This window comes from Scyliorhinus torazame, chromosome 25 (genome assembly GCF_047496885.1).
Source record: "Scyliorhinus torazame isolate Kashiwa2021f chromosome 25, sScyTor2.1, whole genome shotgun sequence".
In the NCBI taxonomy this organism is placed as follows: Eukaryota; Metazoa; Chordata; class Chondrichthyes; order Carcharhiniformes; family Scyliorhinidae; genus Scyliorhinus; species Scyliorhinus torazame.
Window position 1 is genome coordinate 41,995,825 of NC_092731.1, and position 27,732 is coordinate 42,023,556.

At 53.5% G+C, this 27,732-nt stretch overlaps 1 protein-coding gene across 2 annotated transcripts in view; it reads left to right on the forward strand.

Moving 5' to 3' along the window:
* The first annotated feature begins 918 nt into the window (after window positions 1–918).
* Window positions 919–27,732, forward strand: part of LOC140402504 (uromodulin-like) — a 38,571-nt gene continuing 11,757 nt past the window's right edge. The window contains exons 1-5 of one of the 2 annotated variants that reach the window (XM_072490354.1): window positions 919–1,327; window positions 7,623–7,672; window positions 18,462–18,621; window positions 26,620–26,696; window positions 26,802–26,966. In XM_072490354.1, the coding sequence (XP_072346455.1) occupies window positions 7,639–7,672; window positions 18,462–18,621; window positions 26,620–26,696; window positions 26,802–26,966 (436 nt within the window). In that variant the 5' untranslated portion in view covers window positions 919–1,327; window positions 7,623–7,638. The remainder of the gene's footprint in view (window positions 1,328–7,622; window positions 7,673–18,461; window positions 18,622–26,619; window positions 26,697–26,801; window positions 26,967–27,732) is intronic. The other variant, XM_072490355.1, reaches the window with a different exon arrangement.

A 27,732-nucleotide genomic window follows, 5' to 3' on the forward strand; every position in this document is an offset into this window, starting at 1 on the left:
ACACGGGAGAACATGCAGACTCCGCACAGACAGTGACCCAAGCCGGGAATCGAACCTGGGACCCTGGAGCTGTGAAGCAATTGTGCTATCCACAATGCTACCGTGCTGCCCACTTCCTATGGGAAGGCCAAAAGGAAATTTGCCTTCCAAGCCCCAGGCAGGAGAATCATATCCCTTACGTAGACATTCAAATCAGAGATTTACTTGGAACAGCTAATTGACACAGGGGCAGATATCTCAACTGTCCATCCCCAAGTAAATTCAAAGTGCCGGCCGGGGGAGCCAATAGAACACAAAGAAATCACTGGCAAATCACAGCTCACTCAGGATTTTGACTGGAGAATGAAACGGAATTCAGCACAAGTTAAAAACTGCGATGTTCGAAATAATCAGATATTCCCTTCAGGTAGAAAGGTTCTGTTACTAATTGGGCTCAAGATTCAAACCTGTGGTTTCCTACATCTCCAGTCAATTCTGACGTGGATGAAAGAGCTGAGCATGTTGTAAAACAGCTCGAACGTCACACAGACAGCACAGTGAGAGCAACATTAAAACACCCCTTGAACAAGTACTGGGATACCTGACATATTAATCATTGTGGCAAATTATAGATTGGTACAACTAAACGAGGTTTAATCCATTTTCCTGTTCTGAAGCAATGACACATTCCCGAGCACACGTGTCAGAGTCACTTTATTAAAGCAATTGATTCACTTGAACAAGGTGATTTAATCAGAAAATCTTCACGGTACTACTCGTCCATGTTCGGAGTTGCTAAAACAGATGGCAAACGGTGATTAGTCATTGATTACACACAGTTAAACAAATACACTGAGCCGAATGCGGCTCAGCCGACAAACACCCAGCAAATGGTCAGTGTTAGTTTGGAAAAAATACAAGTCTTGTATAGACTTAGCAAATAGCTTCTCATCACACCCTGTCAATAGGTGCGTTTACTGCACCGATTGACAATCAATACGTTTGGACCCACCTTCCAGGGGGATTTAGAAACTCACCACAATTCTTTTCAGCGAGAGTAATGTAAATATTGTCAGACTTATCTCCAGGACCTAGTTACGGAGATGATATCCACCTGACCACAAATTATTATTTAGACCAACACGTTTAACTCTTTGATGACGTTTTAAATGGCTCCACGATAATGGTGCTTTGATTGATCTGATACAAATCTCAGTTTCTGGTCCAATCCATTTGCCTTATAAGCAGACAGAGGCTGTCACGGACTGTTCAACACTGAGGAACAAGCAACCTGAGTGAACCTGCTCCAGCTCACACGGCAACACCTGAAGCTCCGGTCAGCAATCAGGTATGAATTAGATGATGAGAAGGTTTAATAATAATAACCGCTTATTCTCACAAGTCCACTTCAATGAAGTTACAGTGAAAGTTAGTAGTCGCCACATTCCGGCGCCTGTTCGGGACGCCGGTACGGGAATTGAACCCACGCTGCTGGCCTTGTTTTGCATTACAAGCCAGCTGTAAACTGGTTTAGCCCACTGTGCTAAACCAGCCCCTGGTTGCCAAACATTCGCTCAGGACTTTGTAACTCCAGTCCCGATACAGAGCTCATTAATGAGCTGTGTCTGTGAGGAGATCTGGAGATGGATCTGGAGGATTTACTCAGCAAGTCACAACCCAAAAAGTGTTTAATGATTGGTGTGGGGGAGGGGAGGAGAGGGCTTGTGAATTGTACCAAGAAATATGAACATGTTGGGGTGAAAGTATAATGGGCGGGATTCTCCATTTCAGATTCTCCAATTCAGAGCCTACGTGCTGACGCCGGGACTGAAATCGGTGATGTTCTAGCAACCACGAAAGAGGCACCGATCCCGGAGCAATTCAGGATTGGGTTAATGGGCTTGCACCGTGCCTTGGTGGAACTAGGAGCAATTCCACTGAAAAACGGTGAGTCCCATTCTCCAGGGTGGGGATTGGCACTCGTGAGGCTGACAAGCTGCACTCGTGGGGTCTCCCAGGCGCTCGGAGGCCCCCAGGTACATGTCCTTTGGGGTAGGGTGGTACCCTGGCACTGCTGGTTCCACCTGGACAAGCTGGCACTGCCAGCTGCAGAGGCACTTCAGGATACCAGGTTGGCCAAGGTTCCAAGCTGGCATTTTATGGGTGGGCGATCTGGCCGGGGGGGGTGTCCTGCCCGGGTGTTCGGGTGGTGGGGGGGTGGGGTGGGGGAGGGGGGGGGAGGGGGGGGGGGGGAGTGTTGCCAGTGATGTTACAGATGGGCCTGGAAATCCTCGCATAGTGAGTTCGGTATTGGGGGTTGAGTTGGGGATCGCGTTGGGGGTTCCACAAATGAGGTCACGGTTTAAAAATGGCATCTGCTCTCCCGCCACATTGAGGAGTTCCAGCGGGTGGAGCTGCTCAGTGTAGGAAATGGGGCTATGTACAGCCTCAGTCGCACAATCTCCCATAAGACCCCCTATCTGACCCGAGTGACATTACAGCATTGTGTTTCTCAATGATGGGAAACGGAGCCTAACTGCTTTCGCTATGGGACATTAAGCCCATTCAGTTAAATCTCAACTCAATATTCCAGGCGTGGTCTCACCAAGGCCCTGTTCGTGTACCTTGAATCCTCTCGCAATAAAGGCCTACATTGCATTTCTCTTCTTTACCGCCTGCTGCACCTGCATGTTAACCTTCAGTGACTGGTCTCCGAGGACACCCAGGTCTCGTTGCACACTCCCCTCTCCTAATTTATGGCCATTCAGGATTATAGTCAGCCTTCTCATTTTTGAGACCAAAGTGCATAACCTGGCTGTAATGCACTTCACTCACTATAGATAGATAAACTCAATGTCCACTATCCCACTCCCAGAGAGAGACCTCACTCACTATAGATAGATTAACTCAATGTCTACTAACCCACTGCCAGAGACAGACTTCACTCACTATAGATAGATAAACTCAATGTCACTATCCCACTCCTAGAGAAAGACCTTCACTCATCTATAGATAGATAAACTCAATGTCTATTATCCCACTCCGAGAGAGAGAGACTTCACTCACCAGAGATAGATAAACTCAATGTCTCCTATCCCACTCCCAGAGAGAGACTTCACTCACTATAGATAGATAAACTCAATGTCCACTATCCCACTCCCAGAGAGAGAGATTTCAATCACTATAGATAGATAAACTCAATGTCTACTATCCCACTCCCAGAGAGAGACTTCACTCACCAGAGATAGATAAACTCAATGTCTACTATCCCACTCCCAGAGAGAAACCTCACTCACTATAGATAGATAAACTCAATGTCTACCATCCCACTCCCAGAGAGAGACTTCACTCACTGTAGATAAACTCAATGTCTACTATCCCACTTCCAGAGAGTTCACTGACTATAGACAGATAAACTCAATGTTTCCTATCCCACTCCCGGAGAGAGACTTCACTCACTATAGATAGATAAACTCAATGTTTCCTATCCCACTCCCAGGGAGAGACTTCACTCACTATAGATAAACTCAATGTCTACTATCCCACTCCAAGAGAGAGAGACTTCACTCACTATAGATAGATAAACTCAATGTCTACTATCCCACTCCCAGAGAGAGACTTCATTCACTATAAATAGATAAACTCAATGTCTACTATCCCACTCCAAGAGAGAGAGACTTCACTAACTATAGATAGATAAACTCAATGTCTACTATCCCATTCCCAGAGAGAGAGAGACTTCATTCACTATAGATAGATAAACTCAATGTCTACTATCCCGCTCCCAAAGAGAGACTTCACTCTCTATAGATAGATAAACTCAATGTCTACTGTCCCATTCCCAGAGAGAGGCGTCACTCACTATAGGTAGATAAACTCAATGTCTACTATCCCACTCCCAGAGAGAGACTTCACTCTCTATAGATAGATAAACTCAATGTCTACTGTCCCATTCCCAGAGAGAGGTGTCACTCACTATAGATAGATAAACTCAATGTCTACTATCCTACTCCCAGAGAGAGAGACTTCACTCGGAAACTTAGCAGGTGATGCAGGATGAGGAGGAGGCCTCGGTGGTGGAGTTGAAAGGTAAGTGGGAGGAGGATTTGGGAGAGGAGATCGAAGAGGGGACGTGGGCAGATGCCGTAGGGAGGGCGAATTCTTCCTCTTCGTGCGCGAGGCTCAGCCTCATACAGTTTAAGATGCTGCACAGGGCACACATGACCGGGACAAGAATGAGCCGGCTCTTTGGAGAGCGAGGACAGGTGTGTTAGGTGCTCAGGGAGCCCAGCAAATCACAATAATATGTTCTGGGCATGCCCAGCGCTGGAGGAATTTTGGAAGGGCGTAGGGAGGACGATGTCGAGGGTGATAGGATCCAGGGTCAGACTGGGCTGGGGGCTCGCAATATTTGGGGTGGCAGAGGGGCCAGGAATGCAGGAGGCGAAAGAGGCCGGAATTCTGGCCTTTGCGTCCCTGGTAGCCCGGCGAAGGATTCTCCTTCAGTGGAAAGATGCGAGGCCCCCAAGTGTGGAATCCTGGATCAGCGATATGGCGGGGTTCATTAAATTGGAGAGGGTGAAATTCACCTTGAGAGGGTCGGTACAAGGGTTCTTCAGGCAGTGGCAACCGTTCTTAGACTTTCTGGCAGAACGATAGACATTGGTCAATGGCAGCAGCTCGGGGGGGGTGGGCGGGGGGGGGGGGGGGCAGGGCGGGGGTTTACTTTTTTTGTTCATGTTATTTACACTGGAGGGTCTGAGGGGGTGTATACACCTGTTGTGTTAAGTCGGGGTGTTAATGTTAATTTATTATTTATGTACGGGGGGAGGGGTTTGGGGGGTTTGGGGGTTGCTTTTTTAGATTGTGTTTTGTACTTAACCCTGTTGGGTTCTTTTTTCTGTCTCATTTTGTCATTGATATTTTAGGAAAACCTTTAATAAAAATTATTTTTTTAAAATAGAAGTGCCAGCCCACACCCTCCCTTTTCTTGGTGCCCACCCTTTCCCCACCCTCCCTCCGACATCATGGTCCCTTTTCCAGCATGCATTTCACGTTGCCTCCCCATTAATTGTCCGGCCAGCATGCAATTGCGTTCCGGGTTCTGGGTAAGGTGAGGTACTTTGTGAGTTCTGGTGATCACAAAAGGTGCTATATAAATACAAGGCTTTTTTAAAAACTGATAGGAGAATAACCAGAATTGGGGAGGTGGGTTCTGAACCACAACAATCCTACATCTCTTCCACCACAGTCAAATGAGCTTGCGTTTCCATGGGAATGAGATGGATGTGCTTGAGATACGCTATCAAATGACACTTTGACCTTCCCTATGTTAATAAAGACTCCTCCCACTGGCACTGCAAACTTGTGGTGATACACCCCTGTACTTCCCTAGCATTGTACATAGTTATATAATAGTTGTGTGTAACGTGGCCGTGTAATCCTGTGTATTGTACTCTAGCTCTGTAGAGGTTCGGTCACCTGTATGTAATCTGACCTGGCCACGGAGAGCTCCGCCTTGGCCACTCCCCCGGGAGTTAGGTATAAGACCCAGCTTCTGAGACCTGACCCATTTTGTCTGGGGTCGTCTGTGTCGGGTAAGCTTCCTATGTAGTGTATTAAAGCCTTGGTTAAAGTCTCACATGTCTTTGTGGTTCTTGACGCTTAGTGCATCAAAACTTAACTGGGCCAGTACCGGAGGACACGGGCAGCAAGCTAGCACAGTGGTTAGCACTGTTGCTTCACAGCTCCAGGGTCCCAGGTTAGATTCCCGGCTTGGGTCACTGTCTGTGCGGGGTTTGCACGTTCTCACGGTGTCATAGGTCATAGAAGGCAGAGAGTAGCAATGGAAGGGTGATTTTCTAATTGGAGGGCTGTGACTAGTGGTGTTCCACAGGGATTAGTGCTGGGACCTTTGCTCTTTGTAGTATATATAAATGATTTGGAGGAAAATGTAACTGGTCTGATTAGTAAGTTTGCAGACGACACAAAGGTTGGTGGAATTGCGGATAGCGATGAGGACTGTCAGAGGATACAGCAGGATTTAGATTGTTTGGAGACTTGGGCGGAGAGATGGCAGGTGGAGTTTAATCCGAACAAATGTGAGGTAATGCATTTTGGAAGGTCTAATGCAGGTAGAGAATATACAGTGAATGGTAGAACCCTCAAGAGTATTGAAAGTCAGAGAGATCTAGGTGTACAGGTACATAGGTCACTGAAAGGGGCAACACAGGTGGAGAAGGTAGTCAAGAAGGCATACGGCATGCTTGCCTTCATTGGCCGGGGCACTGAGTATAAGAATTGGCAAGTCATGTTGCAGCTGTATAGAACCTTAGTTAGGCCACACTTGGAGTATAGTGTTCAATTCTGGTCGCCACACTACCAGAAGGATGTGGAGGCTTTAGAGAGGGTGCAGAAGAGATTTACCAGGATGTTGCCTGGTATGGAGGGCATTTGCTATGAGGAGCGGTTGAATGAACTCGGTTTGTTCTCACTGGAACGACAGAGGTTGAGGGATGACCTGATCGAGGTCTACAAAATTATGAGGGGCATAGACAGAATGGATAGTCAGAGGCTTTTCCCTGGGGTAGAGGGGTCAATTACTAGGGGACATAGGTTTAAGGTGCGAAGGGCAAGGTTTAGAGGAGATGTACGAGGCACGTTTTTTACACAGAGGGTAGTGGGTGCCTGGAACTCGCTGCCGGAGGAGGTGGTGGAAGCAGGGACAATAGTGACATTTAAGGGGCATCTTGACAAATACATGAATAGGATGAGAATAGAGGAAGATGGACCAAGGAAGTGTAGAAGATTTTAGTTTAGATGGGCAGCATGGTCGGCACGGGCTTGGAGGGCCGAAGGGCCTGTTCCTGTGCTGTACATTTCTTTGTTCTTTGTTCTTGCTCTTTGTTCACGAAAGGCAGATAAACTCAATGTCTACTATCCCACTCCCAGAGAGAGACTTCACTCACTATAGATCAATAAACTCACTGGCTACAACCCAGTCCCAGTGAGAGAGAATCACTCACTATAGATAGATAAACTCAATGTCGACTATCCCACTCTCAAGAGAGAGAGACTTCACTTACTATAGATAGATGAACTCAATGTCTACTATCCCACTCCCAGAGAGAGACTTCACTCTCTATAGGTAAACAAACTCAATGTTTACTATCCCACTCCCAGAGAGAGACTTCACTCTCTATAGGTAAACAAACTCAATGTCCACTATCCCACTCCCAGAGAGAGACTTCACTCACTGTAGATAGATAAACTCAATGTCTACTATCCCACTCCAAGAGATAGACTTCACTCTCTATAGGTAAACAAACTCAATGTCTACTATCCCACTCCCAGAGAGAGACTTCACTCTCTATAGGTAAACAAACTCAATGTTTACTATCCCACTCCCAGAGAGAGACTTCACTCTCTATAGGTAAACAAACTCAATGTCCACTATCCCACTCCCAGAGAGAGACTTCACTCACTGTAGATAGATAAACTCAATGTCTACTATCCCACTCCCAGAGAGAGACTTCACTCTCTATAGGTAAACAAACTCAATGTCTGCTATCTCACTCACATTCTCTATCATTTTCCCATCTCGGGAATTTTCTCTAATATGGATTGTCCATTTTCAATTACAGAATATCACTGAGAGAGATGAAGACATTGTTGTTGATTCTGGGCTATCTGAGTAAGTAACCTTCATTCAGGACACCGAATACAATTGTGATCATTCAGCATCATCCCCAGAAAATAGATGGAGTAGAGAGGAAGAGACTTTTCCCCTTGGTGGAGGGATCAATGACCATGGGGTAGAGATTTCAGGTGAGGGGCAGGAGGTTCAGAGGGGATGTGAGGGAAACCTTTTCACCCAGAGTGCGGTGGGAGTTTGGACCCCGCTGCCTGAAAGGGAGGTGGAGGCAGAGACCCTCATAACATTTAAGAAGTGTTTCGATGTGCGCTTGTGATCCCCGGGCAGACACGGCTCTTGGCCAAGTGCCGGGAAATGGGATTAGAATAGTCAGCTGGTTGTTTTTGACCGGCCCAGACCTGATGGGCTGAAGGGCCCTTTCTGTGCAATGTGAATCTCTCACCCCAACAGCTCCTGATATTCGGATCAAAGATCTGATCAAAGAACTGCAGTTTTATCCGAGAAAGTGATTTTTGGAGAGGTTTTATTGAAGGGTGTGTATTTCGGAAGGAGTTCGGGAACGAGAGGAAGATGAAGTTACTGAGAGCTTTCGGGAAGACATTCCCCAGCTTCGAATGTTGGGATGAGGTTGTGGCCTCCGCTGATTGGGTGGAGGGAATGGGTGCTGTGATGGGGGCGGAGGGATGGAGTTTGAGGATGAGGGACATGGATTTTGGGCGGAGGGATGGAGTTTGAGGATGAGGGACATGGATTGTGGGCGGAGGGATGGAGTTTGAGGATGAGGGACATGGATTGTGGGCGGAGGGATGGAGTTTGAGGATGAGGGACATGGATTGTGGGCGGAGGGATGGAGTTTGAGGATGAGGGACATGGATTGTGGGCGGAGGGATGGAGTTTGAGAATGAGGGACATGGATTGTGGGTGGAGGGATGGAGTTTGTGGATGAGGGACATGGATTGTGGATGGAGGGATGGAGTTTGAGAATCAGGGACATGGATTGTGGGCGGAGGGATGGAGTTTGAGGATCAGCGACATGGATTGTGGGCGGAGGGATGGTGTTTGAGGACGAGGGACATGGATTGGGGCCGGGGGGATGGAGTTTGAGGATCAGTGACATGGATTGTGGGTGGGGGGATGGGGTTTGAGGATCAGTGACATGGATTGGGGGTGGAGGGATGGAGTTTGAGGATCAGGGACATGGACCGTGGGCGGAGGGATGGAGTTTGAGGACCAGGGACATGGATTGGGGGCGGAGGGATGGAGTTTGAGGATCAGAGACATGGATTGTGGGCGGAGGGATGCAGTTTGAGGATGAGGAACATGGATTGGGGGTGGAGGGATGGAGTTTGACGATCAGGGACATGGATTGGGGGCGGAGGGATGGAGTTTGAGGATCAGTCACATGGATTGTGGGCGGAGGGATGGAGTTTGAGGATGAGGGACATGGATTGTGGACGGAGGGATGGAGTTTGAGAATCAGGGACATGGATTGTGGGCGGAGGGATGATGTTTGAGGATGAGGGACATGGATTGGGGGTGGAGGGATGGAGTTTGATGATCAGGGACATGGATTGGGGGCGGAGGGATGGAGTTTGAGGATCAGGGACATGGATTGGGGGCGGAGGGATGGAGTTTGAGGATCAGGGATATGGATTGTGGCGGAGGGATGGAGGTTGAGGATGAGGGACATGGATTGTGGGCGGAGGGATGGAGTTTGATGATCAGGGACATGGATTGGGGCGGAGGGATGGAGTTTGAGGATGAGGGACATGGATTGTGGGCGGAGGGATGGAGGTTGAGGATGAGGGACATGGATTGTGGGTGGAGGGATGGAGGTTGAGGATGAGGGACATGGATTGTGGGCGGAGGGATGGAGGTTGAGGGTGAGGGACATGGATTGTGGGTGGAGGGATTGAGTTTGAGGATGAGGGACATGATTTGTGGGCAGAGGGATGGAGTTTGAGGATGAGGGACATCGATTGTGGGCGGAGGGATGGAGTTTGAGGATCAGGGACATGGATTGTACGGCCAGAGGAAATTGCGACCTAAGGATCTGAGAGGATTTGAGTTTGAGGATGGCCAGGGGAGTTTACACAATGACCTCAGTCGGAGAGTTTGCCGGGGGAGCTGACAGCTTTGTTTATCTGAGGGACAATGTTGAAAAAACTGCTGGTCTTTATTCGTTTTCCTTTCTCCCCAGCCACACTTGTGTCTCTGATCTAAGAGATTATAACTTGCCGGTAGTTGATAAATTAGCTAACTATTTGACTTCTCAATGCAGTAAGTCACCTTGGACGGGCATGTGGTGGTCATGACTGCAACAGGTAGCAATCTGTGGGAGACATCGCAACGCCGGACACATATCAGCAGAAAGTGTCTGCAGCTCAGGAAACTTTTGGCTGCGAGTTGCTGAGCTGGAGTCTGAGTTGTGGACATTGCGAAGTCACGGGGAATGGGAGAGTTTCCTGGATACTTAGTTCCAGGGGGCAGTCCCAGGCCAACGGTGAGGGACCGGAGGGTGTGATTTCAGGGAAGGTGGTGATGGAGGAGCCTCAGTCCCTGACTTCGCCCAACAGGAATGAGGTGTGTGTTACCTGTGCGGATGAGGAGAAGGACTGGAGTGTGGAAGAGGGGACTGAGCATGGCACCTTGGTGAAGTTTGCCATCTCCAGTGCTTGGAGAACAAGAAGCTTTGTGATAGGAGACAGTTTGGTCAGGGGCAGCGAGACTGTACTCTGCAGGCACAATCCGGAGCCCGTCCAGTGCCGGGGTTCAGGATATCTCCTGTCTGGAGAGGAACTTGGCCGTGAGAAGGGGAGGATCCAGTGTTTGTGTCTCATATGGGATTCAATGACACACACAGGACTTGGACACAGGTTCTGAATCGGGGATTTGAGCAGTTGGGGGCAAGAATCTGGAAACGTTGTCACTTTGGTTTATTCCCTGAACCAGGTACCAGTTGAGACAGAGCCGAGTGTTGTGGAGAGCCCGTACCCAGGGGCAGGGAGATGGACTTTCCAAACCTAGAACTGATGTATTCCGTTCCAAACAAACAAAAAGGTGGAGGGGTGAGGGGCGGGGCGGGGGGGTGAGGCGCTGGAGGGAGGGGAGGCGCTGGAGGGAGGGGAGGCACTGGAGGGAGGGGAGGCGCTGGAGGGAGGGGAGGCGCTGGAGGGAGGGGAGGCGCTGGAGGGAGGGGAGGCGCTGGAGGGAGGGGAGGCGCTGGAGGGAGGAGAGGCGCTGGAGAGAGGGGAGGGGCTGGAGGGAGGGGAGGGGCTGGAGGGTGGGGAGGCGCTGCAGGGAGGGGGGGCGATGCAGGGAGGGGGGGCACTGGAGGGAGGGGAGGCGCTGGAGGGAGGGGAGGCGCTGGAGGGAGGGGAGGCACTGGAGGGAGGGGAGGCGCACTGCAGGGAGGGAGGCACTGCAGGGAGGGGAGGCGCTGGAGGGAGAGTATGTGAGGGAGGGGAGGCGCTGGAGGGAGGGGAGGCGCTGGAGGGAGGGGAGGCGCTGGAGGGAGGGGAGGCGCTGGAGGGAGGGGAGGCGCTGGAGGGAGGGGAGGCGCTGGAGGGAGGGGAGGCGCTGGAGGGAGGGGAGGCGCTGGAGGGAGGGGAGGCGCTGGAGGGAGGGGAGGCGCTGGAGGGAGGGGAGGCGCTGGAGGGAGGGGAGGCGCTGGAGGGAGGGGAAGCGCTGGAGGTCGGTGAGCACTGGAGGGTGCCAAAATGCAGGCCGGAGGCTCGGCTCAGATGAGGGGCTGGAGGGATGTGAGGCACCGGAGAGAGCTTGGGCACTGGGCAGTGTGACGTTGTGGAGGGAAGCTATGCCCTGGGGAGAGGTGGGATCCTGCAGGGAGGTGAGGTGTGGGAGAGGGCGAGAGGCTGCAGGGAGGGTTTGAGTGGTGGGAGGGCAGATGTAGTGGTAGGTGATGGAGGGAGAGTTTGGGTGGAGGTAGAATTTGGGTGGAGAGGTGGAAGTGGTGGCGGAGGGCTTGGCGAGGGGTATCATGGGCATCAGGGGGGTTTAGGGAGGGAGAGTTTGGGTGAAATGAGGCTTTGGAAGGAAGATCTGTGGAAGGATAGTTTGGATTGGGAGTATTCCGAGATGGAGGGAGTGTTTGCTGAGGAAAGCTTTGGAGATGGCGGGTTTGGACGGAGCGAGTGTTTGGGGGGAGTGAGGGTATGGGGGGGCAAGGGAGAGTTTGGGGGGGGGCGAGTGAGGGTTCTGGGGGCGAGTGAGGGTTCTGGGGGCGAGTGAGGGTTCTGGGGGCGAGTGAGGGTTTGGGGGAGCGAGGTAGATTTTGGGGGCGAGTGACGGTTTGGTGGTGCGAGGGAGGGTTTGGGGGAGCGAGGGAGGGTTTGGGGGAGCGAGGGAGGGCTTGGGGAGCGAGGGAGTGTTTGGGGGAGCGAGGGAGTGTTTGGGGGAGCGAGGGAGTGTTTGGGGGAGCGAGGGAGTGTTTGGGGGAGCGAGGGAGTGTTTGGGGAGTGAGGGAGTGTTTGGGGGAGCGAGGGAGTGTTTGGGGGAGCGAGGGAGTGTTTGGGGGAGCAAGGGGGTGTTTGGGGGAGCGAGGGAGGGTTTGGGGGTCTGAGGGAGGGCTTGGGGGAGCGAGGGAGGGCTTGCGGGAGTGAGGGAGGGTTTGGGGGTGGGAGGGAGGGCTTGGGGGCGCAAGGGAGAGTTTGGGGAGGGATGGAGGGTTTGGGGGAGCAAGGGAGGGCTTGGGGAGCGAGGGAGGGTTTGGGGGAGCGAGGGAGGGTTTGGGGGAACGTGTGAGGGTTTGGGGGAGGAATGAGGTTTTGGGGGCGAGGGAGGGTTTAGGGGGAGCGAGGGAGTGTTTGGGGGCAAGGGAGTGTTGGGGGTGCAAGGATTGTTTGGGGGGGCAAGGATTGTTTGGGGGGGCAAGGGAGGCTTTGGGGGCAAGGGTAGGTTTTGGGGTGGCAAGGGAGTGTTTGGGACGGCGAGGGAGTGTTTGGGACGGCGAGGGAGTGTTTGGGACGGCGAGGGAGTGTTTGGGGGAGCGAGGGAGTGTTTGGGGAGCAAGGATTGTTTGGGGGGCAAGAGAGGGTCTGGGCGGCAAGAGTAGGTTTTGGGTGGGCAAGGGAGTGTTTGGGGGGGGCAAGGGTGGGTTTGGGGAGGGACGGTGGGTGGGTTTGGGGAAGTGGAGGGTGGGTTTGGGGGAGGGGGTTTTGGGGAGGGGGGGAGGGTGCGTTTGGGGAGGGGGAGGGGGGTTTGGGGAGGGGAGGGGGGGTTTGGGGAGGGGAGGGGGGGTTTGGGGAGGAGGGTTTGGGACGGCGAGGGGGTGTTTGGGACGGCGAGGGGGTGGTTGGGACGGCGAGGGAGTGGTTGGGCCGGCGAGGGAGTGTTTGGGACGGCGAGGGAGGGTTTGGGGGAGCAAGGGAGGGTTTGGGGTGGCAAGGATTGTTTGGGGGGCAAGAGAGGGTCTGGGGGCAAGGGTAGGTTTGGGGGGGGCAAGGGAGTGTTTGGGGGAGCGAGGGAGTGTTTGGGGGAGCGAGGGAGGGTTTGGGGGTTGGAGGGAGGGTTTGGGGGTGGGAGGGAGGGTTTGGGGAGTGAGGGAGAGTTTGGGGGTCGAGGGAGGGTTTAGGGGAGCGAGGGAGGGCTTGGGGAGCAAGGGAGGTGTTGGGGAGCAAGGGAGAGTTTGGGGAGTGATGGAGGGTTTGGGGGTGCAAGGGAGGGCTTGGGGGGCGAGGGAGGGGTTGGGGGAGCGAGTGAGAGTTTGGAGGAGCGTGTGAGGGTTTGGGGAGGAATGAGGTTTTGGAGGGCGAGGGAGTGTTTGGCGAAGCGTGTGAGGGTTTGGGGAGCGAGTGTTTGGGGGGCAAGGGAGTGTTTGGGGGGGCAAGGATTGTTTGGGGTGGCAAGGGAGGGTTTGGGGGCAAGGGTAGATTTTAGGGTGGCGAGGGAGTGTTTGGGAGGGCGAGGGAGTGTTTGGGACGGCGAGGGAGTGTTTGGGACGACGAGGGAGTGTTTGGGGGGGGCAAGGGTGGGTTTGGGGAGGGACGGTGGGTGGGTTTGGGGAAGTGGAGGGTGGGTTTGGGGGGGAGGGGTGTTTGGGGAGGGGGGAGGGGTGTTTGAGGAGGGGGGATTTGGGGAGGGAGTGTTTGGGGAGATGAGGGAGTGTTTGGGACGGCGAGGGAGTGTTTGGGACTTCGAGGGAGGGTTTGGGGGAGCGATGGAAGGTTTGGGGGGCAAGGGTAGGTTTTGGGGGGGAAGGGAGTGTTTGGGGGGGCAAGGGTGGGTTTGGGGAGGGACGGTGGGTGGGTTTGGGGAAATGCAGGGTGGGTTTGGGGAGGGGGGTAGGGTGCGTTTGGGGAGGGGGGAGGGTGGGTTTGGGGAGGGGGGGAGGGGGGGGGTTGGGGAGGGGGGAGGGGGGTTTGGGGAGGGAGGAGGGGGGGTTTGGGGAGGGAGGGTTTTGGGAGGGACGATGGGTGGGTTTGGGGAAGTGCAGGGAGGGTTTGGGGAGGGAGGGTTTGGGGAGGGAGGGAAGGTGGGGGGGTTTGGGGAGGGAGGGTTTGGGGAGTGAGGGTGAAGAACAAAGAATGATACAGCACAGGAACAGGCCCTTCGGCCCTCCAAGCCTGTGCTGACCACGCTACCTGCAGAAACTAAACCGCCCACACTTACGGATTCCGTAACTTTCCGTTCCCACCCTATTTATACTTTTGTCTAGATTCCCATTAAATGCCACTATTGTACCTCCCAGGCAGCGCTTCCCATATAATTACCACCCTCTGTGTAAAAGACTTGCCTCGTGCATCTGTTCTAAACTTTTCCCCATGGGCTTTGAACCTATGTCCCCTAGTACTTGACTCTCCTACCCTTGGAAAGAGCATCGTCACCACCCGCTTGAACTCGCTGCTCCCCCAGCCACTTGTATATATCCCCAATTCTTCCCTTACCTTCCACATCCGGAAGTAGCAGTCGCTCCAGCAGAGTGTATCCCGGCAACTAAGGGAACCCCCTCCAGACATTTTGTGCAAAGTCTCTAACCTGCAGATACCTGAACTCACTCCCCCTCGGCAGCTCTACCCTCTCCCTTATCTCCTCCAGACTGGCGAACCCTCCTCCAAATAGAGATCCCTCACCTTGACCAGCCTCACTTCCCTCCACCTCCCGTATGCACTAACCTGCCCCCCCCCCCGCCCCCCGGCGCAAACCCATGATTCTCGCACAGCGGCGTTAGCACCGACATCCCTTCCACCCTAAAATGCCTCCTCAGCTGTTTCCATATCTTCACCGTGGACTGCACCACTGGGCTCCCTGAATACCTACTCGGAGCCATTGGCAATGCTGCCGTCACCATAGCCCTCAAACTAGACCCCTCACAAGATTCCTCCTCCATCCTAACCCACTCTCCCTCTTCTCCTTCCCACCACCGCCGCACCTTGTCCACATCCCCCATCCATAAAAATGAAGAGAGTTCGGCAACGCCAACCCCACCTGCGGCCTCTGCCTCTGTAGCAGGGCCCCCCCCCACCCCGGCACCTTCCCCGTCCATACAAATTCCACTTTCCGAAAAAAGGCGTTTGGTACAAAGATCGGGAGGGCATGAAAGATAATCAAGAATCTCGGCAGAATATTCATTTTCACCACTTGGACCCTCCCCGCCAGCGTTAAATTCAGCGTATCCCACCTCTGATGATCCTCGCTCGCCACCTCCACCAGCTTTGTTAAGTTCCACTTATGGAGCCCCCTCCATTCTCTCGCTACCTGAATCCCCAAATACCTAAACCTATCCCTCACTACCGTAAATGGCACCCCCCCTAAATTATCCCACTGTGCCAGCTCATTCACCGGGAAAACCCTGCATTTCCTTACATTCAACTTGTATCCTGAGAACCCTCCAAACCTCCCCAACAGGCCCATAACCCTTCCCATACTCTCCAACAGATCCGAAACATACAGCAAGAGGTAATCGTCATAGAGCGACACCGTTGCTTCCTCTGTCCCTCATAATCCCCCGCCACTCTGCCGACCCCTGAGAGCCATCGCCAATGGCTCTATAGCCAGTGCAAACAGCAGCGGTGACAGCGGGCACCCCTGCCTCGTACCCCTGTGTAAGTCAAAGCTTCGTGAGCTCATATCATTCATCCTCGCCCTTGGTGCCACATACAGCAACGGTACACAGGCCACAAATTTCGGCCCAAACTCAAACCTTCCCAAAACCTTCAACAAGTACTGCCACTCCACCTGATCAAATGCCTCCTTCGCGTCCATGGACACCACCACCTCCGGTACCAGAGCCCGTGACGGATTCATCACCACATTCAACAGCCGTCTTATATTACTCGTGAGCTGCCTGCCCCTCACAAAGCCTGTTTCATCTTCTACCACACCCCCGGGACACACTCCTCCACCCTCCCCGCCAACAACTTACCCAATACTTTCACATCCGTGTTCAATAGTGATATGGGCCGATACGACGCACATCCCACCGGGTCCTTCCCCTTTATCGGGTTAGTTTGATTACTGCCTGCGTCATCGTCTCCGGCAACTCCCCCTTCTCCAGTGCTTCATCAAACGCCCCAACAGATGTGGTGCCAGGTCTGTCGCAAATTCCTGATAAAATTCTGCCGGGTACCCATCCGGCCCTGGGGTCTTCCCCGACTTCATACCCCTGATACTATCCAGCACGTCCCTCAGCCCCAGGGGCTCCTCCAACGCCTGCCTCTTTGCTTCCTCCACTTAGGGAAATTCCAGCTTGTCCTGACACCGCCCATTTCCCCCTCCTCTCTCCCCGGGTCTGCCTCTTAAAGACCCTGCTTGTACTCCCTAATTGCCTCATTTATCTTCCCTGTCTCTGACACCACATCCCCAGCCCCAGTCCACATCTTCAATATTTCCCTGGATGCAGTCTGCCTCCGCAGCTGGTGCGCCAGCATGCGGCTCACCTTCTCCCCATACTCATATTGCACCCCTCTTGCCCTCCGCAGTTGCCCTACCGCACTCCCTGTTGTCAGCCTGTCAAACTGCCCCGGCAACTTTTTTCTCATCGCCAATCCCTCCACTGTGGGCACCCTCAAATATTCTCTGTCCACCTCCACTATCTTGGTCACGAGACGGTCATGTTCCTTCCTCCTTTCCCTATCCACACGAGCCTTAAAATAAATAATTTCACCCCCGGACCACCGCCTTCAGTGCTTCCTAAACAAATAGCCGTCGGCACGTCCCCATTCTGATTCAACTCCACATGCTCCTTAATCACCGCCGGCAGCTTATCACAGAAACCTCCATCCGCCAACAACCCCGAGTCAAACCTCCACCCCAGCCTCTGCTCTCGTCCTGATCTGAACCGATTCTCCAGCCAGTGGGGCGCATGCTCCGAGATAACTATCCCCACATTCTCTGACCTCTCCACCCCAACCAAAATCTCCTGACCCAGTACAAAGTAATCAATCCTCAAATAAAACTAGTGGACGTGTGAGAAGAAGGAATACTCCCTTCCCCCTGGGTTCTGATAACGCCATGGATCCATCATACCCATCCTCTCCATAAACCCCCCGAGCCCTTGCCATTCACACCCCACCCACCGACCTGAGGCTCGACCTATCCAACCCTGGTTCTAAGATACAATTGAAATCTCCTCCTATGAACAACTGGTTCTTGTCCAAATCCGGGATTTCTGCCAGCAACCCCTTCATAAAACCCACATCATCCCAATTTGGGGCATTCACATCTACCAACACCACTGGTGCCCCTTCCAATACCCCACTCACACTCACATATCTCCCACCCAGATTCCTTACCTCCTTTGCACACACGTATCCCATTTTTTTGCTCATTAAAATTGCCATTACCCTCAATTTCAAATCAAACCCCGAGCAAAAATCCAGCCAGACCCACCCCTTCCTTAACCTAACCTAGTCCTCCACACAGAGGTGCATCTCCTGCAGAAAGACCAACCCCGCTTAAAAACTCCTGTGGTACGCGAACAGCCCCGGCCTTTTAACCGGCCCATTATGAGGAAAGGCTGATGGACTTGAGGTTGTTTTCGTTGGAGAGAAGAAGGTTAAGAGGAGACTTAATAGAGGCATACAAAATGATCGGGGGTTTAGATAGGGTGGACAGTGAGAGCCTTCTCCCGCGGATGGAAATGGCTGGCACGAGGGCACATAGCCTTAAACTGAGAGGTAATAGATATAGGGCAGAGGTCAGAGGTAGGTTCTTTACGCAAAGAGTAGTGAGGCCGTGGAATGCCCTACCTGCTACAGTAGTGAACTCGCCAACATTGAGGGCATTTAAAAGTTTATTGGATAAGCATATGGATGATAATGGCATAGTGTAGGTTAGATGGCTTTTGTTTTTTGACGTCCCATGTCGGTGCAACATCGTGGGCCGAAGGGCCTGTACTGCGCTGTATCGTTCTATGTTCTATGTTCTATTCAGTCCCCGGACGTTCCATATTACCAGCCTTAGCGGAGGCCTGTGCCTCCAATCCCCTCTACCATCCATCATCTCCCCATTTAACTCCCTCCATTAAATCCACCCTGTACTGAGCCCATTCCAGATGGCCCCTTTCCGTCCATGATCATGTCACCCCTCACCCCCTGCCACGTGTCTTGTCTGGTATCTTAACACCTGCGATGTCCACAGTTTGTGTTGAGCTGCAGATACAGTGTTGGGTTCTACATGCTCCATCCCCAGGGTCACAGATCCCCAGAGACGGAGCTGGGAGATGAGGAGTAAATTGGTTTGGAGAAGGAGCAGAGATTCCAGCTTCCAGTTCAGGGATTGATAGCAGACACTGGTTGAAAATGGGTTTGTTGCAATGCAGCCGAGCCAGTGTGTAATATTTCCTAATCGTTATTTTAACAATAAACAGCTTGCTGTCATTCAGCTGCCGTCTCCATATCTGTCGACCCGTGTGTGAATCACAAAGTTCTGGACCAGCCATGGAGGAGCGTAAAGTGTCTGAATCAAAAATGTTCCGCTGATTTGCAATGTGATAACGGTCTTGTCGCTGGATGGTCCAGATTCAACAGGTAAGACCCAGGGGAAAACGCGATTAAACTCATCAGAGGAACTGCAGAGAAAGTGGGATCGTTATTCAGAGCAATGGGGCAGGGAGGGAATACTGGGAAAGGGAAGATGTGGTTTCTGCAGAGTGAAACATGGGGAATAATGGGAGATTCCCAGGGAAATAGAACAGAGATAAAGGGCGGATCTTTCCCAGATACAGTGGATTTGCAGCGTGAGGGCCTGTACCCGCTCCCAGGGAGCAGACCATCGAGCTGGGGCACTGACCCACCAGGGGAAGCGGTGACAGCTCTGCTCAGTGCTAACAGCCTGCTGAGGAGGACAGGCACCCAGCGCCGGAAAAGGGTGAGTGACCATTTGCGTTCTGCCAGGGTGCGTCACTCCTCCCATCACTCGCACACTCACAATGAGCTCACTCACTGCCAGCACCACTCCCTCTCCCACACACATCTGCACCTCCCCTGCATCTCGAAGAACAAAGGACAATACAGCACAGGAACAGACCCTTCGGCCCTCCAAGCCTGCGCTGACCTTGGTGCCTGCCTAAACTAAAACCATCTGCACTTACGGAGTCCGTATCCTTCCATTCCCACCCTATTCATATATTTGTCTAGCTTCCGCTTGATTGCCACCAACGTACCTGCTTCCCCCCCCCCCCCCCAGGCATTAAGTTCCATATATTTACCACCCTTTGTTTAAAACATCTCCCTCGCACATCAGTTCTAAACTTTTACCCACGCACTTTAAACCTCTGTCCCCGAGTACTTGACTCTCCGACCCTCAGAAAGAGCATCTGACTATCCACTCTGTCCATGGCACTCATAATCTTATAGACCTCTATCAGGTCGCCTCTCAACTTCCATCGTTCCAGTGAGAACAGACCGTGTTTGTCTAACCTCGACTCGTAGCTAATGCCCTCCATACAATGCAACATCCTCGTAAACCGCTTCTGTCCTCTCTAAAGCATCCATATCCTTCTGGTAATGTGGCGACCAGAATTGTACACAATATTCCAAATGAGGCCCAACTAAAGTCCTGTACAGCTGCAACATGACTTGGCAATTTTTATATTCAATCCCCGACCGATGAAGGCCAACCTGCCGCCTTAACCACCACCTTATCCACAAGCATTGCCACTTTCAGTGATTGGTGGACATGTACGCCCACTGCCTGTCAGTACTCGCAAGAGTTCTACCATTTACTGTGTAATTCCTACATGCATTGGACCTTCCAAAATGCCACTTGTCCGGATTAAATTCCATCTGCCCTTTCTTTGCCCAAGACACAATCCGTGTCTGACAATCCTCTTCACTATTTGCAACTCTTCCAATCTTTGTCATCACCTCATCACCTCTCCACCTCCACTCACCACCCACAGCTGCCTGGCATTGTTACCTTCCGCCCTGGCACACGTCCAGCACACACTCTCTCCACCTGTCTCCATGCAGGACAAGCTGGCTCACAATAAAACAGAGATTCCAGACGAGCGGATGGGTGTCCAAGCTGAAAGACCTCGCGGACTTCAAGGAGGGAACCCTCGAGCTAATTGGGGAGGAAGTCGATCACCCCTGTGCTGAGGGTGAGGTGACCAATAAACCGAGGGACGAGCCAGAACACCATCATCCATATCACCAACCTGACATGAGTCATGGCTCCGGTACCGGGGAGTAGTCCTGGGAGCTCCCAGCCAGACCTAAGAAAGCTCTGACACCAGCGAGGTCTCCGATGTTGTCATTGAAGAGCCGCAATAGTTTTCATCCACCTCCTGCAGCAGCGCAGAGATACCTAGCTCAGGGGGACCTTGTTCTAAAGATGCCGTGTGGTCACAACCTGGTGAGCAGCTCAGTCTCTCTGACCAGGCAGAGGCAGAGATGGCCCAGGCTGCCTCCTCTCAGAGCATTGCTGGAGGCCAGGAATATGATGAGTCCCAGTCAGATGTGGAGCCTCTGGACTTGGTCAGACCTCAAGTCACTGGACTGAAACGGAAACATCTGGAACATCAGGAAGGGACGTCAGCTTCACTCCTCAGATTGAAAGCCGGGACTGAAGAGTGTGAATGCTTCTGTCTGAGGAGATCAGACCGACCCCGCGACACAACCAGGTCAACACAGCGAGATGGTGACTGCCGTGAAGATCTTGGTTCTGGCACCGGTGCAGGACACTCTCCGTGGTGAAGAACACACACTGAATGGTGAGGGACGCATACCCCATGGTGAAGTGCATATTCTCCATGGTGAGGGACACTCACTCCGTGGTGAAGGACACTCACTCCGTGGTGAGGGACACACACTCCGTGGTGAGGGACACTCACTCCGTGGTGAAGGACACTCACTCCGTGGTGAGGGACACTCACTCCGTGGTGAAGGACACTCACTCCGTGGTGAGGGACACACACTCCGTGGTGAGGGACACTCACTCCGTGGTGAAGGACACACACTCCGTGGTGAGGGACACACACTCCATGGTGAGGGACACACACTCCGTGGTGAGGGACACTCACTCCGTGGTGAAGGACACACACTCCGTGGTGAAGGACACTCACTCCGTGGTGAGGGACACACACTCCGTGGTGAGGGACACTCACTCCGTGGTGAAGGACACACACTCCGTGGTGAGGGACACACACTCCATGGTGAGGGACACACACTCCGTGGTGAGGGACACACACTCCGTGGTGAAGTACATATTCTCCATGGTGAAGGACACACACTCCGTGGTGAAGGACACTCACTCCGTGGTGAAGGACACACACTCCGTGGTGAAGGACACTCACTCCGTGGTGAGGGACACACACTCCGTGGTGAAGGACACTCACTCCGTGGTGAGGGACACTCACTCCGTGGTGAGGGACACACACTCCGTGGTGAGGGACACTCACTCCGTGGTGAAGGACGCACACTCCGTGGTGAGGGACACTCACTCCGTGGTGAAGGACGCACACTCCGTGGTGAGGGACACACACTCCGTGGTGAAGGACGCACACTCCATGGTGAAGGACACACTCTCCGTGGCGAAGGACACACACTCCGTGGTGAGGGACACACACTCCGTGGTGAAGGACACACACTCCGTGGTGAGGGACGCACACTCCGTGGTGAAGGACACACACTCCGTGGTGAGGGACGCACACTCCGTGGTGAGGGCCACACACTCCGTGGCGAGGGACACACTCTCCGTGGTGAAGGACACACACTCCGTGGTGAGGGACACACTCTCCGTGGTGAGGGACACACTCTCCGTGGTGAGGGGCACACGCCGTGGTGAAGGACACACTCTCCGTGGCGAAGGACACACACTCCGTGGTGAAGGACACACTCTCCGTGGTGAAGGACACACTCTCCGTGGTGAGGGACACACTCTCCGTGGTGAGGGACACACACTCCGTGGTGAGGGGCACACGCCGTGGTGAAGGATACACACTCCGTGGCGAGGGACACACTCTCCGTGGTGAAGGACATACACTCCGTGGTGAGGGACATACACTCCGTGGTGAGGGACACACACTCCGTGGTGAGGGACACACACTCCGTGGTGAGGGACGCACACTCCGTGGTGAGGGCCACACACTCCGTGGCGAGGGACACACTCTCCGTGGTGAAGGACACACACTCCGTGGTGAGGGACACACGCCGTGGTGAGGGACACACTCTCCGTGGTGAGGGACACACACTCCGTGGTGAGGGACACACATTCCGTGGTGAGGGACACACACTCCGTGGTGAAGGACACTCACTCCGTGGTGAGGGACACACACTCCGTGGTGAAGGACACACTCTCCGTGGTGAGGGACACACTCTCCGTGGTGAGGGACACACACTCCGTGGTGAGGGGCACACGCCGTGGTGAAGGACACACACTCCGTGGCGAGGGACACACTCTCCGTGGTGAAGGACATACACTCCGTGGTGAGGGACACACACTCCGTGGTGAGGGACGCACACTCCGTGGTGAGGGCCACACACTCCGTGGCGAGGGACACACTCTCCGTGGTGAAGGACACACACTCCGTGGTGAGGGACACACGCCGTGGTGAGGGACACACTCTCCGTGGTGAGGGACACACACGCCGTGGTGAGGGACACACACTCCGTGGTGAGGGACACTCACTCCGTGGTGAAGGACACACTCTCCGTGGTGAGGGACACACACTCCGTGGTGAGGGACACACACTCCGTGGTGAGGGACGCACACTCCGTGGTGAGGGACACACACTCCGTGGTGAAGGACGCACACTCCATGGTGAGGGACACACACTCTGTGGTGAGGGACACTCACTCCGTGGTGAGAGACACACACTCCGTGGTGAGGGACATACACTCCATGGTGAGGGACACACACTCCGTGTTGAGGGACACACACTCCGTGGTGAGGGACGCACACTCCGTGGTGAAGGACACACACTCCGTGGTGAGGGACGCACACTCCGTGGCGAAGGACACACACTCCGTGGTGAGGGACACTCACTCCGTGGTGAAGGACATACACACAGTGGTGAGGGACACTCACTCCGTGGTGAGGGACACACACTCTGTGGTGAGGGACACACACTCCGTGGCGAAGGACACACACTCCGTGGTGAGGGACACACACACCGTGGTGAAGGACACACACTCCGTGGTGAGGGACACACACTCCGTGGTGAGGGACACACACTCGGGGTGAGTGACACACACTTCGTGGTGAGGGACACACACTCCGTGTTGAAGGACGCTCACTCCGTGGTGAGGGACACACACTCCGTGGTGAAGGACACACTCTCCGTGGTGAGGGACACACACTCCGTGTTGAGGGACACACACTCCGTGGTGAGTGACACACACTTCGTGGTGAGGGACACACACTCCGTGTTGAAGGACGCTCACTCCGTGGTGAGGGACACACACTCCGTGGTGAAGGACACACTCTCCGTGGTGAGGGACACACACTCCGTGGTGAGGGACACACACTCCGTGGTGAAGGACACACACTCCGTGGTGAAGGACACACTCTCCGTGGTGAGGGACACACACTCCGTGGCGAAGGACACACACTCCGTGGTGAAGGACACACACTCCGTGGTGAAGGACACACTCTCCGTGGTGAGGGACACACACTCCGTGGTGAGGGACGCACACTCCGTGGTGAAGGACACACACTCCGTGTTGAGGGACACACACTCCGTGGTGAGGGACACACACTCCGTGGTGAGGGACACACACTCCGTGGTGAGGGACGCACACTCCGTGGTGAGGGACGCACACTCCGTGGTGAGGGACACACACTCGGTGGTGAGGGACACACTCTCCGTGGTGAGGGACACACACTCCGTGGTGAGGGACACACACTCCGTGGTGAGGGACATACACTCCGTGGTGAGGGACACACACTCCGTGGTGAGGGACACACACTCCGTGGTGAAGGACACACACTCCGTGGTGAGGGACACACTCTCCGTGGCGAAGGACACACACTCCGTGGCGAAGGACACACACTCCGTGGCGAAGGACACACACTCCGTGGTGAGGGACACACGCCGTGGTGAGGGACACACTCTCCGTGGTGAGGGACACACACTCCGTGGTGAGGGACACACTCTCCGTGGTGAGGGACACACACTCCGTGGTGAAGGACGCACACTCCGTGGTGAGGGACACACACACTCCGTGGTGAAGGACGCACACTCCGTGGTGAGGGACACACATTCCGTGGTGAAGGACACACACTCCGTGGTGAGGGACACACACTCCGTGGTGAAGGACACACACTCCGTGGTGAGGGACACACATTCCGTGGTGAGGGACACTCACTCCGTGGTGAAGGACACACACTCCGTGGTGAAGGACACACACTCCGTGGTGAGGGACACACTCTCCGTGGTGAGGGACACACACTCCGTGGTGAAGGACACACACTCCGTGGTGAGGGACACACACTCCGTGGTGAAGGACACACACTCCGTGGTGAAGGACACACACTCCGTGGTGAGGGACACACACTCCGTGGTGAGGGACACTCACCCCGTGGTGAAGGACACTCACCCCGTGGTGAAGGACACACACTCCGTGGTGAGGGACACACACTCCGTGGTGAAGGACACACACTCCGTGGTGAGGGACACACACTCCGTGGTGAGGGACACACACTCCGTGGTGAAGGACACACACACCGTGGTGAGGGACACGCACTCTCCGTGGCGAAGGACGCACACTCCGTGGTGAGGGACACACACTCCGTGGTGAAGGACACACACACCGTGGTGAGGGACACACACTCCGTGGTGAGGGACACACACTCCGTGGTGAGGGACACTCACTCCGTGGTGAGGGACACACACTCCGTGGTGAGGGACACACTCTCCGTGGTGAGGGACACTCACTCCGTGGTGAGGGACACACTCTCCGTGGTGAGGGACACACACTCCGTGGTGAGGGACACACACTCCGTGGTGAGGGACACACACTCTGTGGTGAGGGACACACACTCCGTGGCGAAGGACACTCACTCCGTGGTGAGACACACACACTCCGTGGTGAGGGACACACACTCCGTGGTGAAGGACACACTCTCCGTGGTGAGGGACACACACTCCGTGGTGAGGGACACACACTCCGTGGCGAAGGACACACTCTCCGTGGTGAGGGACACACACTCCGTGGTGAGGGACACACACTCCGTGGTGAGGGACACACTCTCCGTGGCGAAGGACACACACTCCGTGGTGAGGGACACACACTCCGTGGTGAAGGACACACACTCCGTGGTGAGGGACACACACTCCGTGGTGAGGGACACACACTCCGTGGTGAGCTTGACACACTCCGTGGTGAGGGACACACACTCCGTGGTGAGGGACACACACTCCGTGGTGAGGGAAACACACTCCGTGGTGAGGGACACACACTCCGTGGTGAAGGACACACACTCCGTGGTGAGCTTGACACACTCCATGGTGAGGGACACACACTCCGTGGTGAAGGACACACACTCCGTGGTGAGGGACACACACTCCGTGGTGAGGGAAACACACTCCGTGGTGAAGGACACTCACTCCGTGGTGAGGGACACACACTCCGTGGTGAGGGTGACACACTCCGTGGTGAGGGACACTCACTCCGTGGTGAGGGACACTCACTCCGTGGTGAGGGACACTCACTCCGTGGTGAGGGACACACACTCAATGGTAAAGGCCACACACCACCCAGAAGCCTGTTGTGACAGGGAGCCAGTTGGGGTCCAGTTCACCACTTTGTCTGCATCTCATCAGCTTCTAATTCCCTGATCTGTCTGTCTTGTTGGATGTTGTCCAAACTCCTGCTAAAACCCATGTGAATTACATCATGCACATTACCCTCATCAACTCTCCACGTAACTTCCTCAATGCAATCACATTAGTCAAACTTGATTCCCGAGGAAATCTATCCTGACTCTGATGAATTTATGTCTTTCTTCACCATGGTAGATATCATCTCACACAATTATTTCCCGTAATTTACCCACAACAGACATCAGGCGGAGTAGTCTGTCCTTAGTGCTCCTGTCTCTTCATCCTGGTTTTATCAATGTTATTAGTCCTCCAGATCTCCGGATCCACACCTTTCGCCACGGTCGATGGGTGAAGCTGCTTTGAGTCTTTGTTACATCTTCCCTTGTTCTCCTCAGCAGCCTCGGGTACATTTTGTCTCTTTCAGGGGATATGTCCACTTTCCAGGGTGCTAAACATGGTAATAGTTCCTCCCTGACTGAGTTTATCTCATTGCACATTTCACACACGTCCTCCTGAATACAATGTGAAATGGAAACAGAACAGGCTGGAAATACTCAGCAGCTCAGTCAGCTTCTGTGGAGAGAATCAGAGTTAATGTTTGGTGTTGTGATAACTCCCCTGTCCTGACGAAGGGTCATCACAAACAGAAAGGTTAATTCTGTTTCTCTCCACACAGGCTGCCTGACCAGCTGAGTAATTCCAGCTTCATTTTATTTTGATTTCCCCAGTACAGCGACTGACTGTGTGATTGTTCTTTCAGTCCTGGTGGATCGATCATTCCTGAGACTGTTGTCGCAATCAATCACTGCTCCACAAACGCCCCGGGCTGGTTAAACGGTAATTTCAGACTCTATTATCTCAGATTTACATTGACTGTCCAACAGTATTCACACTGGATACACTTTTCACTCTGTTCCCTCTGTTTCACTCTGTTCATTTCAGGTTCCCATCCCACTCCGGGTGATGGGGAGGTGACGAGGAGAGTTTGTTTTCACTGGAGTGGAAATCCCTGTCACTGGACTCAGGAAATAAAGATCAAACGCTGCAGCGATTACTTTGTTTATTACTTGTCGACGGCACCCACCTGTAACCTCGCTTACTGCACAGGTACATTGGGGTTTTAAATGGAGTAAACGGGTAATTCTGGGATGTCCCAGGTCAGCAGCAGCAATGATAAAGTTACATCAGACCTTCCTGCTGTAAGGGACTGAAACCCAAAGTGTAATTTCCAGCGACGGGAACTGAATCAGACACTGTTACAGCTCCTTTGTAACCCTTTCCCAACTCAGTCACCTTGCTGCAGTCGGAGGGGAAACGCTCGAATCAATTCCAAAGGATGTGAGAAATGGACACTTGGAGAATGAGGATCTGACTGGACACAGTCGACATGGGTTAATGTGGGGGAAGATGTTTGATGAACATATTGGACGTTTTTTGGGACGTTACTGACAGAATTGAGAAAGGGCATGAAGAGTTTATGTATTTTCAGAAAGTTTTGGATAAAGTTACCAACAGGAGTTTGGTCAACAAACTAAACAAGATGTTGGCAAAGATTAAGAATTAGTTCACAAGCAGAAACCAGAGAGTGGGAATAAAGGGGTGACTCTCACATTGACAGCCTCTGACGAGTGGGGTCCACAAGGCTCAGCTCTCCGGACCGCCCCAGCTGTTATTGATCAATGATTTGGACGTTGGGAACCAATTGTAATCTTTCCAAGATTGTGAAAGGAGCAACGTGAGTGGGAATGTGAGCTGTGAGGAAGATACAAAGAGTCTTCACGGGGATTTGGACAGATTTAGTGAGTGGACAAGAACATGGGAGATGGAAGAGAACATCGAAAATGTGAGGTCATCACTTTGGTGGGAGGGACAG